This window comes from Austrofundulus limnaeus, unplaced genomic scaffold, assembly GCF_001266775.1.
Source record: "Austrofundulus limnaeus strain Quisiro unplaced genomic scaffold, Austrofundulus_limnaeus-1.0 Scaffold383, whole genome shotgun sequence".
NCBI classification, from domain to species: Eukaryota; Metazoa; Chordata; class Actinopteri; order Cyprinodontiformes; family Rivulidae; genus Austrofundulus; species Austrofundulus limnaeus.
The window spans coordinates 370,845-384,279 of NW_013952785.1; the positions used below are offsets into that span (position 1 = coordinate 370,845).

The 13,435-nt window shown below is 40.9% G+C and overlaps 1 protein-coding gene across 1 annotated transcript in view; it reads left to right on the forward strand.

Annotated features, from left to right (window-relative positions):
• Window positions 1-13,429, forward strand: part of ascc3 (activating signal cointegrator 1 complex subunit 3) — a gene marked incomplete in the record, with an annotated part of 193,195 nt that extends 179,766 nt beyond the window's left edge. Inside the window, 6 exon segments of the mRNA XM_014023633.1 lie at window positions 1,579-1,803; window positions 3,393-3,544; window positions 4,697-4,847; window positions 6,479-6,685; window positions 7,019-7,194; window positions 12,882-13,429. Coding sequence (XP_013879087.1) covers window positions 1,579-1,803; window positions 3,393-3,544; window positions 4,697-4,847; window positions 6,479-6,685; window positions 7,019-7,194; window positions 12,882-13,005 — 1,035 coding nt within the window.
• Window positions 13,430-13,435: the final 6 nt, after the last annotated feature.

Here is a 13,435-nt window from a genome sequence, read left to right on the forward strand (position 1 = left end):
GTGTGTGTGTGTGTGTGTGTGTGTGTGTGTGTGTTTGTCTGTCTATTAGCAAAATATCTGATGAAACAGTGGATGATGTTCAGGAAATATGCTTTGCATGTACATCTGCAAGTGAATAACTTTTGGAGTTGGCCCAGTTCAAACCAACTGACTGTATAAAACACAAAAAATGCTATCATTCAGTCAGTTTTAGATTTTAAGCCAGAACTGATGGGGCAGTAGCCGTGAGTCCTCCTTAATACATACGCTGAGCATTATACCCTGCAGAATTGAGTTTTTAGCTTTATTTGTGATGTTTTTAAAGGTTTATGTACTGCATGATGCATGAAAAACTTACAGACAGAAAAAAATCTTCCTTTTCTTTCTGTGTACCATCCTCACTATCTGAAAAAGTTGCAACTCCTGTGATATTTATACTTTTTGATTAAATCTCACAAGTGTTTGTTTACTTTTGATACAAGTATTATTTAAATAGAGTATGTAATTGCTGAGAAACAATGCATTATGTTTGGACATGTTATTTCAATCACAAACTTGGCTTAGAGGTGCATTAGCTGGGTATTAACCTCTGTAGTGAATCTGCAGTAGACTGTATGTATTCCACCTGTTAACATGCTGCAAGAGAAAGGTCCATCACTCCTTTAGTAAAAAAGCCATGACTGACTGGGCTGTTAGCCGGATAAAATGTATAACTAACTACAACTTCTTTTGTAGCAAACTTAAAACATTTTTTGGGGGGGGTTCCCCTTCACTTAAGGTACACAACTTAATGTTTGCTCGTAACAACAGGTCCAGGGATAAATGTAGAAAATAAAGTAAGTCATATTTCTGTTTGTTTACTTTTTATTTAAGTAAGTAATTCCCACTGAGCTCACTTATCTCTCTTGCAAGGGAAACCTCGACCTGAAGACAAAAAAATGCATGTTTTTGAAATGCATTAAGAAACTGGAGAAAACCCTCACAAACACGAGGAGAACATCCAAACTCCACACAAAAAAAATTAAAATAACAGGTCCAAACTGGAGATCCCGGACCACCTTTCTGTGAGGCAAGAGTGCTAAACCCTAAGCCGTCATGCTGCCCACCTGGTGTCTTGTTTTTATGCATTGAATTCTAAAAATGTGAAGAGAATTTACTCAATAAACTTAAGTGAAAGCATTAGGAGCCAATAGAGCTGAATAGAATGCATATAGAATGTGTAGTGGCCATGCAGTACAATTTTACAAAACAAGAAATATCCGCAAAACTAGTTGTACAGAAACAGTTTTGTACATGCTGGTTCAGAACCTGTGTTAGACAGATTTACTAAACAAAAACATGTTTTTAAGAATTGTTTTTTGCGAGAACTGGTTTCTTACACCAGTGCATGTCTTTTTAAGTATGCAGCAAATAAAGAGAACAAATATCAATACATCAAACAATTTTGTAATTCACAAACAATACAGCAAAAAAAAGATCAACACTGACTTTTTAACCCAGCTGTATACCATGAAACTTCAAAAGGCAGCCCTTAGAACACAGATCAGATTGAATTATTCTCAGTCTTGCAGATTTTATTTAATTTTTTATGCATTCCAGGATGCAGAGGAATACGCCGAGCTGCCTGTCAGACACAACGAGGACCAGCTCAACAGCCTGCTGGCTCAGCAGCTCCCTCTTCAGGTCAACCCCCACTCCTTTGACAGCGCCCACACCAAGACCCACTTGCTGCTGCAGGCCCACTTCAGCCATGCCCAGCTGCCGTGCAGCGACTACAACACTGATACCAAGACGGTGCTGGACAACGCCATCCGTATCTGCCAGGTAGGGTTCACTCAGCTGATTCTACTCAGATTACTGTTCAGGATTTAAAATGCAGTTAAAAACTGGGTAAAACTTACATTTAAATTTTAAAAGGTACATTTTTTTAAATGAGCTTGTCATACCAGGGTTAAACTCCAATGACCCATTTAAACAAGTAGGGACCACTGCAGTCACTACGTTTCTTGGTTGTGAGCTTAGTTTGGGTAAACCGTGATTGGTAAGATTGACATATGGACGTAGTTTGAGAAAAAGACAGCTGGGGAGAAGCGTAATCATTCAGATGCAAATTTTATGGATTTTAATTTTAGTCATAACTCTTACTCATATTAGGCCCACACCAAAGAAACTCCCACATAGTGACTGCAGAGACCCCCTTCTCCCTTCAAGCAACCATGTAAGGGTAAAGACCTGGTACACTCTTTCACGACCAGGATGAAACCACACTGTCCTTCCTGAATCTGAGGTTTGACTGTCGGACACCCTGATCTTTTCTTGGTAGGCTGAGAAGTGGGATCCCTCAATAGTTAGTTCCTCTTTTTAAAAGTAGGGAAAGTAGCCCACCATCTCAGTCTGTGACTCCACTGTCAACCATGACAGCCTCGCAACATAAGAGCCTTCAGCTTCTCTGGGCACATCTTATCCACTCCCGACACAGAGGAGCTTTAATTACCTCAACAAACTCTGCCACGGTTATGAGTTTGCCTTTTCATGAGCTATCCGACTATGTCTTCTCCAAAGTGAACATGTTGACCAGATTAAGGAGTATTTCCAAGTGTTCCGTTCAGTGCCCAACAATATCTTCAGTCTGAGTCTGCAGTTCTGCATTCAAGCCAAGCATAGCTGGGGACAGGGCCCACTTTCCCTTTCCGAGTCACCAAATGGTTTGCCAGGATTTGCAATCGAAAGTCCCTTTTCATGGCTACTCCAAAATCCTCCCATGCTTGAGTTTTTGGAACTGTGTTGATTAAAAATATAAGTACTCTGTGCAACATTAGCTTAAAAAATGGGGACATGTCTCAAATAAGATTGTAACCCCCAGATGGCACTCTTTACAGGAAGCTATCCAGAAACTCTAAGGTCTGGTAGCACCAGGAGATCTGACTAGTGGCTGGTGCCCCAGACATCATAGTCCCTAGGCCACTAGTTCATCATAGGCCATATATAGAGAAAAGACACAAACAACCATTCACACTCTCACTCACACATAGGGCCAGTTTAGTTACTTCTTAACCTAAGTTGTTTGTTTTTGGTCTGTGGGAGAAAACCCCCACGTGCAACATTCAAGCTCCACAAAGAAAGGCCGAGAGGTGAACCTGTGACCTTTTCACTCTGAGGTGATGGCTCCAACAACTGCACCACCGTGCAGCCTATGACTACAAAGCTTTAAAGCTGAATACATGCTTGAATATTGAAATAAATTACATTTTTCTTTGAACATTAACCTCTTAACACCAAGCTGGAAAGCCAAGTCTTCAGAAGCATTTTTTTTTCTACAATGAATGACAGCCCCTGCAAGAGGCTGCTCAGGAAAATTCTGGTCGCTGAGCAAATATTGGTGGTTAAGATGGATTTTCCTTTCTTTTCTTTAGGCAATGCTGGATGTAGCTGCCAGTGAGGGCTGGTTAGTTACAGCCATTAGTATCTGTAACCTGGTTCAGATGATCGTCCAGGGCCGCTGGTTTCATGACTCCACACTGCTGACACTCCCACATGTAGAACATCAACACTTATACTTGTTCAGGTAAACAACTTTACTGCTCTACATGTGCTCATTGTTTTTTTTTTTTTTAGCTGTTTTCATAATAAAAGACAGATTGATAACATTCTTTCATGTGGAAACATTTTCATGTCTTGTCAGTAGTGGTTAGATGTTTGAGCATTTTAATATTCTACTGAGGTTATTTTAAAAGTTTTAAACATCATCTTTTTGCACTCTTATACTACACCATATTGTTTGTAATGATCAGTTATTTTATGTAATTATTGACTGCATGAATATATTTAGTTCTGTATTTTATCTACTTACATTCGGTTGCTAAAGTATTCACCCCGTTGATATTCTTTTTTGCGTTAACCTCTGTCCGTTTTCTTCCGTGTCACGGGTCATTAAACTGATATGTTAATTTACCTTTTATCTAATTTTAAATAATGAATCTACACAAAATATTCCAGACTAATAGAGTCAGATAATGGAGAGTGTTGGAGCTGCTGTAGGTAACTTTTAAGCATGTCTTTTTACACATTAACTGTCACTATGTCTTGACAGTAGAATATGAGACAGATATTCTGTGAAAAAATAAAGCTCCTCTGGCTCCTCCCAGTGGCTCCATGCTTCTTTTGGTTCCACCCTACCTGCTTTACTTTTGAATACAAACATCTGCCATACTGTATGTCCGACTCCATCTGTGATTTATGAATGACCAGAGAGAGGATAAAAGCAGACTGGTCATTTTGCAGAACTGTCGTATGAAAGAGCCTTAACTCTCGGCTCAAAGTTTTTCCCTGAAAGTGCCTAGAGAAGCACAAAGGAGGCCAAAGCTATAGCTCTGCCCTCCTAAAACTAAGTCTCTACATGGCTGCTCTACTAATCCAGTCACATCATGTGCACATTTTACAATTAGTACACATTTTTCAATGTTTTTTTTTACTTTTTTCCTCCTCAACTTAATTTTGAGTATTATAGATGGTCCTCACTTCTGATAAAACTGTAGGTTGAAGGTGAACAAAGTAGACAGAATACCGAAGAGAGCTTGAATACTTTTGCAGTTAGTTGTATTTGATAATACCATTTTACCAGGTGAAGACTTGGATCAGCACTTTTCTTGGCCTCATTTCCATCATTCTAATTGAATTTGATGCCTCTCACATCACTTTCTGTTCTATCACTTGTTAGGAAGTGGACAAATCAGATGGCTCGGAGTAACGTGAGAGGCTTCAGTGGGCCAATTGAAGCACTTCCTGAGCTGATTGCTGCCTGCAACGGCAAAGAAAGTGTTTTTGCTTCAATGGTCAACCAGGAGTTTCACCCAACTCTGATCGCCCAGGTAAGATCACAAACCTTACTACCATCAATGGTTCTCAAGCACTTGAATTGTGCAGCTTTAAAAAAATGTTCAGGTTACTCACACAGTTCTACACAAACACACAGTATTCAGTGAGGAGCTATCAGCAGTTCTTCCTCTAGTCTCTGAGGCCTCTACGATCCCCAATTACAGCTTTATAAATGGGGTTTATGGCTTCAATTTAAGTGCTAATTGCCGCAGTAATGAGAGGATCCAGGCCCAGCAACATGCCTTGTGACTTCACCCAATCATTTTCACCCCTGCCTCTCTTCCCCACATTTCCAGCCCCTCCACCTCCCACCCCCCACAGAGTGGCAGGCTCTTTAATTAAATAATTAGATGTGCAGCAGCATTTCTGTCTGACTCACTCTGGGAGACTAATCCTCACATAAATAGCTTTTTCTGAGTGAATCTGAGAGGCTTTTCTCTTCCAAGCTCCCAATAAACACACACACACACACACACACACACACACACATCCTTTTCTACCATTTTTCACTGTCATTCTCTCTGGGCTTTTATCCTTTTTATATCTTGTGTTCTTCTCATAAAACATTTAATTAAGACCAGAGAAGAACGTCTGCTAGAATGAACAGAGCTTTAATCAAACAGTGGATTGGACTCAGAATAGCTGACCAAAGAGTTTGAAACTGTCACAGTGCTTTATGTTGAAGCCGTTTTGATGCACCACAGAGAAATTCTACGTTTTGTAAATTTATAAAAGGAGAAATTATGTGTTTGAATGGTGCACCTCTGTAGAGTTCTGATTGGATTCTTGCTGTTCATGTATGATGCAAAGCAGAGCAGCCACTGTAAGTACGTGTGATTTTGAATAAACCTTTTAGAAGAGATCAGCTGTTTTTTTTGCAAACTTATTCCGACTTCTAACTCATAGAACATGATTTTCCTACAAAACATAAGTGAGCCATTATGTTATGACCACTAAACTCATTTTCACTAGGTCCCTTTTTTCTGCCCTGATTTGTAAACATATGGACTTCATTAAGGCAGCATCCCACTGGGCTGTAACTCTTGACAACTAGTTGAGATTCACGACAAAATCTCCAAAGTATCTTGAAACTTTCATGGATGTTATCTGTTTTCTTTTGTATGTAAGTTGCAGGGCTGTGCATCTGTCACATGGATTTTGAGCAATGCCTACACAATTAATTTTATCTCAAAATAGTTGGAAAGTTGTCATTGATGCCTCGAACTTGTCTTGAACACTTCTCAATTTGCCCTAGAGCTGTATTTTTTTATTTTTTATTTTTCTTTTTTATTTTATTTGCAACCTGTTTATTTCATCCAACTCTATGAAAACCTATTAGGTATTGTTTGCCAACGGAAAATAAAATCTGCATCAGTTTGTGTGGCAAATGTTCAATAATCGTTTATCTATAGTGCAGAACTTTTCTTCAGCTTCAGTGGATTTTTTTCTCCCTAAGCTCTCCTTATGATACCTGTGTTAATGGTTGATAGGACCAGAGCATCCTTCCCATGAAGCATTGTTGTGAAGACATGCTGAAGTGGGAGTGTCTGAAATAGAGGTTCTTAAAGATACAGACACCAATTTCAAGGGGTTTAGATAGATTTACTTGCTCCTCCTTTGCCAGGCCTGGACCTTCCTGAGCCACCTCCCTGTTCTGGAAGTCCATCTCAGTGTGACAGGCTGGTGGGAGCAGAACCAGGAGCAGACGGAGCGCCCCGTCCCTGCAGCAGGGACTAACATGAGAGAGGCAAGCAGCTGGATGGACGTCCACGCTGACCAGGAGTACGTCCTGCAGGTGTCACTGAGACGGATCAACTTCAGCCAGCAGAGGGTCAGTGTCTCCCACACACCAGTATTATGCTTATGTTTTCAGTACCTTGGTTAAACTGGTGTTTTAATATTTCGGTCGTACTATTAGTTCATCAGTCATAGTTAATCTTTTTTTTTCCTTTAAACTGTGGTTGTTCAAATAGATTATAAGATTTCTCGGTCTACAATAAGTTAAACATTAACTACAACTACAAATTTTCCACAGTACACCAGTTCAAAATAGCTGAACTGTGTCTCATTAAGATCTTGGAAAAGTTTAACTCTTGTGAGAAATGTTAGGATGTCTTCTCTGAAATAAACTTTACCTGTGGGCCTTGTGTGTGTGTTGTTTCAGAGAAAGCAGGACAGTAAGGCCCAGGCTCCCAGGTTCCCTAAAGCGAAGGATGAAGGCTGGTTTCTGGTCCTGGGGGAAGTGGATCGCAGGGAGCTGCTGGCTCTCAAACGGGTTGGATATGTGAGCAATCACACATCTACATCCGTGGCCTTCTATACACCGGAAAAGACTGGAAAGTAAGCAGCTGCTCCAGATTTCATCTGTCAAACTTGGAGTAAAAAGGGGTTCAGTTCCACTACCCATTTTACCTTCAGCCCAAAAACAGTTTGGGAACCACTACTTTAATTAATGCATATTACCCCAAAGCTTTTCATGCTAGAGTTTGACTAAGATCATCTCATGATGAGAAACAATTGACTTGTTTGGGTCAAACCTTGAAACTAAATTTATGCACGATCTTCTGTGATATCTACAGTTTATACTGTAATGTGTGTTGTAGATATCTCTCAGCTACTACCACCACTACCAGATTTTAGCCAATATCTGTAAAATTGGCCTAGTTGGAGCAATTTTTGTGGAGGCTAGTGTTGCTTACCTTTGGCTGCTATCTTGACCTGGGTTGACTCCAAAAATTGGAGTTGTACGTAGATTGCTGTACAGTGATTACAGTCGTATAATTTCTTTGAAATCTATCCAATGGTTTGTGTTTTTCTTATTTCTTGGATGTCATGTCAGAAATGGCGACAACTACTTTTGGGGATGACTGGCGCGGATATAGGCAACAGGACCATCCACTGATGTTCAGGGCCTTGAGCAGATGTTACATTTGTATGGTTCATTGGCTGCATCAGGGTTTTTCCACCTGAGATGGGCTTGTCGGATAGTATGTGCCCACTTGATCTCAAGCAGCTCAACTCCCTTTACTACTTAGCCTCTCCAGAGTGGGCGGTTTTGCGCTTGTAGCTGAAAACTTTCATCAGCAATGCCACACTTCTTGAGGGACTCTTTTTTTCCTTGAACCGCTTCCTGGGCTTTCCAACTCGGCATTCACCACAGGTGAGCTTGCCATAGAAGAGCTGTTTTGATGTCCTAAGATCACTCATCCACACAAGATGGCCTGACCATTGCAGTTGTTTTTTATTRATGGTACTCTCCACCTGACATTTAAATCTCTGTAGAACTTCAAGGTTTGACACTTTTTCCTCCCAGGATATGTTGAACATCTTCCTGAGACAGCATTTCTGGAAGGTCTCGAGTTGTTGAATGTGGAGGTGGTATGTTGTCCAGAACTCTGCTCTACAGAGGAGGGTGCTTAAGACAACAGTGTGGTATACAGCAACCTTTGTGTATGAAGTTGTGATCTGGCTTTTTCCATACCCTATCTTGCAAGCGTCTGAAAGATGCACTAGCTTTTGCGATGCAGTTTGAAACCTCTCTATCCATTTGACTATTGTTCGACAGAATACTCCCTAGATACACGAAGGTGTCCATGTTCTTTAGATGCTTGGCGTCAATAGATATCACTGGATCTATGTATTATGTATCAGGGTGGGGCCGGTTAAGTATTTCAGTTTTCTTGGTACTAATGCAAAGGCCAAACCGCTTCGAGACATCAGAGAAGCTGTTTATCAGGAGTTGCAGGCCTTCCTCGCTTTGCGAGAAAAGAGCAGAGTCATCAGCAAAAAGTAAATCTTGGACCAGTTGGTGGCTGGCCTTGGTTTTGGCGTGCAGTCTTGAGATATTAAAGATGCTGCTATCGGATCTGAACCTGATGTAGATGCCTTAATCTCTATGGTTTGCCATTGCCTCGTCAAGCATACTGCTTAAAAAGATGATGAACAATGTAGGAGCAATTACACAACCTTGTTTCATCCCAGTTGTTATTGGGAAGGGGTCAGAAAACCGACCGCCAGCACACACGGGCTCGCATTCCATCGTGTAGACCTATGAGTATCTTGATGAACCTATCTGGGACAACTTGTTATCTTCCAGAGGCCATCACACGGGACAGAGTCGAACGCCTTGCTGAGATCAATAAAGGCGGCGTAAAGGCCAACATTTTGTTCCAGGCACTTCTCTTGTAGCTGTCTTGCAGTGAAAATCATGTCAACTGTGCCGCGTTCACTTCTAAAGCCACACTGAGACTTGGAAATAATGTTCTCAAGGATGAAACAAGCAAGGTGACCCAGCATTAACTTAGTAAGGATTTTCGAGGCGATCACAAGAAGGGATATGCCGACTCTGTTTTACGCTCCATGTAGCAACCTTGAGAAGTCTAACAAGTTTCTTTTTAACTCGACCGCATTGAGGGATAGCCCGTCAGCCACAGCAAGCTGACCAGGTGAGGAGGAGCAACCGATGTTTAGGGTACCTTTTCTAATCCCTTTCCCATATGGGGAAAGCAGTGGCCTCTAAATAGAGCTGCCCTGACATCTGGAATGCTGCCAAACTGTTATATTGTTCCAATGGTGTAACAGATCATTTCCAGACCACCAACATGATGGTTCATGTCTACGACTGCCACTACTATCCTGTACGTCGCTTTGCCAGTCCCCCATCGCCGTTGGACTTCCCATCACCAGTTTCTGTGCATAGGTTTGTTTTCGGTGGTGTAGCTGTGCACTGGTATCCTGTAGTAACCATCGCAAGACGACTGGAGGTGACTTGGATGCAGTGGAATAAAACTGCAAGATAGAATACAGTTGTACTTCCCAGACGTCCACAGTGATACCAGGAGTGCCTGAAATGCCATCTATTTGATGACATAACCTCCATGCCGTGACCCTGGCAAGGGAGACTGTGGGTGTACTAGGACAGGAGGTGCCTCACTGCTCCATTCTAGACTGGCTCCAAGCAAACACTAGCCACTGCCCATGGTTTCTGATATATTTTGCTAACAAACACACAGGTATTTATTCCAACAGTTAATACTAATATTTTAAGTAAATATGACACTCAAAAGGCTCTTTCAGAAGTCGCCCTATAACTATACCATGGCTGTGTCCAAATTCAGGGGCTGCATCCTACAAAGGCAGAATTTGTCAGCCACTTACGTCACAGCGCCATGCCAGAGGCTGTCCAAATTCTAAGAATCCTCCGATGCGGCCATCAAATGCGTTCTTCTTCTTCCCCAATTTGAGGGACGGGTCCGATGGATCTTTCTCGGCCTACCATATTCCATAATGTTTTGTGGGCAGACCAGAGAGTTTTTTTCCTGCTCGTAGTGGCGAATGAAGCAAGTGTAAGGAGTACAGTTTTAAACAGTTAAGGGCAGGAATAAAGCAGAAGACTAGACCGTCCAAATTCACAGCCACTTTTTTCCAGTCTTCGTGGTCGATCAAGGACCTGGTTCACTTAGACCGAGTAGGTCTGATCAGGGCTGGAGTGGGACTCATTTTCAGCCCTGGAGTTTCATGCCTCAGACTGGCCCACTATAGATCAAGACATATTATTAAAGTCATTTTATAATCTCTAAATCATCAATAATAGTGCACCACTCTGTAAAACATTGTAATTCAGTGGATTTTACAAAATTATTTCCAATTCAGTGCAAGTAGTGTTACTTCAAAATGTAGATTTATTTCGACATAAGTGCACATCTCCATTATTCTTTACAACACATCCTTTTCAACAAAATCAGAATTTAGGCTATATTTTTGTTCAAATAGTTGCAGTGAAATAAAAGAATAAATAAAACATTCAATAAAAAATGTTGGACTTTGTAATTACACTATCATCTCTTTTTCCTCTATAAGGAAACAGTTCCATCATAACTTAGATTTTACAAACATGAGAACAAGTTAAATCTCTACACTATTCTTTACATCACAATGTCATTTTCTGTAATATCAACTATCAATCAAATTAGTATTTGCAGATATCTAATCCTTATGAATAAAAAATAAAAACATATCTGCTCCAAATTTGTTCTAACAACATTAACAATGCCATTATCTTATGTTTTTCCCTATGCATAAGAGTAGCTTTTAAAGAATTATCTGATAATTAGATGTATTTATTTACTCTTATTTAAACAAGCATATCCCATTGAGATTAGTGATGTATTTTGCAAGGGAAGCCCAGACCTGAAAGTGACCTATTGTACATGTTTTTGGTGTGTGGGGAAAACTGGAGCACCTAGAGGAAACCCACACGAGAACATGCAACCTCCAGACAGAAAGACCCCAGGTCAAAACTGGGGATTGAACTCAGGACCTTCTGGCTGTGAGACATCAGTGCTAACCACTAACCCATCATGCTGGTAGATTATCCAAAGTATTCCCTAGACCAGGGGTGTCAAACTCCTGTCCTCGAGGGCCGCTATCCTGCATGTTTTAGAGGTTTTCTTGCTCCAACACACCAGATTTTGATCGCTGGGTAATTAACAGGCTTCTGCCCAATTTGAAGAGTTAATTCAATCACTGAATCAGGTGTGTTGGAGCTGGAAAACCTCTAAAACATGCAGGATAGCGGCCCTCGAGGACTGGAGTTTGACACCCCTGCCCTAGACTCACCTGCACTTTTATCAAAATAAAAAAATAATAAACTGTAAATCTTTAGCATATTTGATATGGAAAACACATTTTGATTTAACCATTTAAAACATATTTAATTTCAAAGTATGCAGGTTTATTTCATATTACTTTTATCTTATTCCCTTTTAATTGTGGGCTTTGTGTATATTATCTTACTTTTAATTATAAAAATATAACAGGTTTCTATTGTTTGGGCCTGGAAAGTGGTWAAATTGAAACTAACACTTGTTTGTTCACACTTTGTTACATCAGCTCACCTGTTCCCCTCATCACTACTGGCTCCTGGCTCTGCTTCTGACACTAAATCACATTTTAAATAATTCTCAAGACAAATCTCTCTTTTCCCGGCGCCTTCTGATCATCAGCTCAGTTACATAAATGTACTGAACCATCTCAGAGTACTTTTCATATAAAGCAGGTCTACATCATACTCATCATTATATAAATTCTAATAATATTCAGTCAATAAGTGATCCTACCTGCTCAGTCTGGACCAATGGGCTCTCGAGCAGGATGGTTCTGTATCTTGGTTCTGACTCTGAGAAGCTACAAGACAGTTTCCTAGCTATGTGGTGTCACATCATTTATATTATATAATGTTATGTTATTTGCCACAACGCCACACAATTAATTGACTTGTTAATTAGCTAACTTGAACGGTGGTTTGCAGACACGACACAGACACATGTTGCCTTACCTGTTTTATCGTCCTCAAACCACGGCCTCCTTTTACTGAAAAAGTTGCTCATTTTTGCACATTTAGCTGCATCAGTTTCCAGAGCTTTCCTCTTTTTAATTCTAACTTTCTCCGCACCACGCTTGCTCTATCCGGTTTTCAGACACGACTGACCTCGTGCACTAACGTGTTACGTCAGAGTGCAATACAACAACAACAAAGGGAAAAAAAAGTAAAAACAAGGAGAGCTGCCAGCTAGAGGCGTAGGCAGCCCTTGGTTTATGGCAAGCCATTGTATCATATAATTGGTTGGCAATACAGGGAAAGTCGTAGCAGTGATCTGATCCATAACTAACACATTACCAACCCTTGTGGCCCAAACATCAACCAGCCCACTGGGAAAAGTCCAGATCCTCCCGATTAGCCATGCCGGGCCTGGGTCGGGTCCTTCGAAGGACCCAGCCCTGGAATTTGGACACAGCCCATAACCTACACATCTTCTGACCACCTCGGTTCATTCTAAAAATACATGGTGGCAACACGTCAGAGCAATAGTTTTTTTTTTTCCCATATCTCTTTTGATCCTGCTCCATGGCTCTAGAGTGCAATCAATTTGGTCACAAATGTGACCTGATTTCTTAATAGTGCGACTAGAAACAAATTCTGGTCTTGATGCCGTTTATCACTCACCACTTTTCCTTCTTGCCTGCAGGTACATCTACACTCTGTATGTGATGAGTGACAGCTACCTGGGTCTGGACCAGCAGTATGACATCCACCTAAATGTAACACCTGCCAGTATCGCAGCGCAGGTCAACACCGAGGTGGTGGACTGAGACTGAGCTCAGCTGAAGATCAGAGACAGAGAAACACGTCTTCCTCCAGGAGCAGAATAGTTCACAGATGGGTCTGAAACTCGACGTCTGTCTTGTGTTCAGCGTGGAGTTGACCTTTTGGATCAGTTCTGCTACGATCTATTTAAGTTCTGAGTTATTTAACTTCTAAAGGAGACAAGTTTCTTTGTTGACAAAATTTTCAGAAGTTTAATCTGCACAATGAAGAATTAAAGCCAATCAGAAGTAAGAAAAAGGAGAAAGATGTTTTGTTTGTTTGTTTGTTTCCAAGTTTTGACATAAAAAAATGTAATGTTCAGGGGGAAAAGAAGTTATTTTCCAAGACTTCAGCTAGAGAAAGTAAACCCCGCTGTGCTCCGGAACCTGTGTGTGTGTGTGTGTGTGTGTGTGTGTGTGTGTGTGTGTGTGTGTG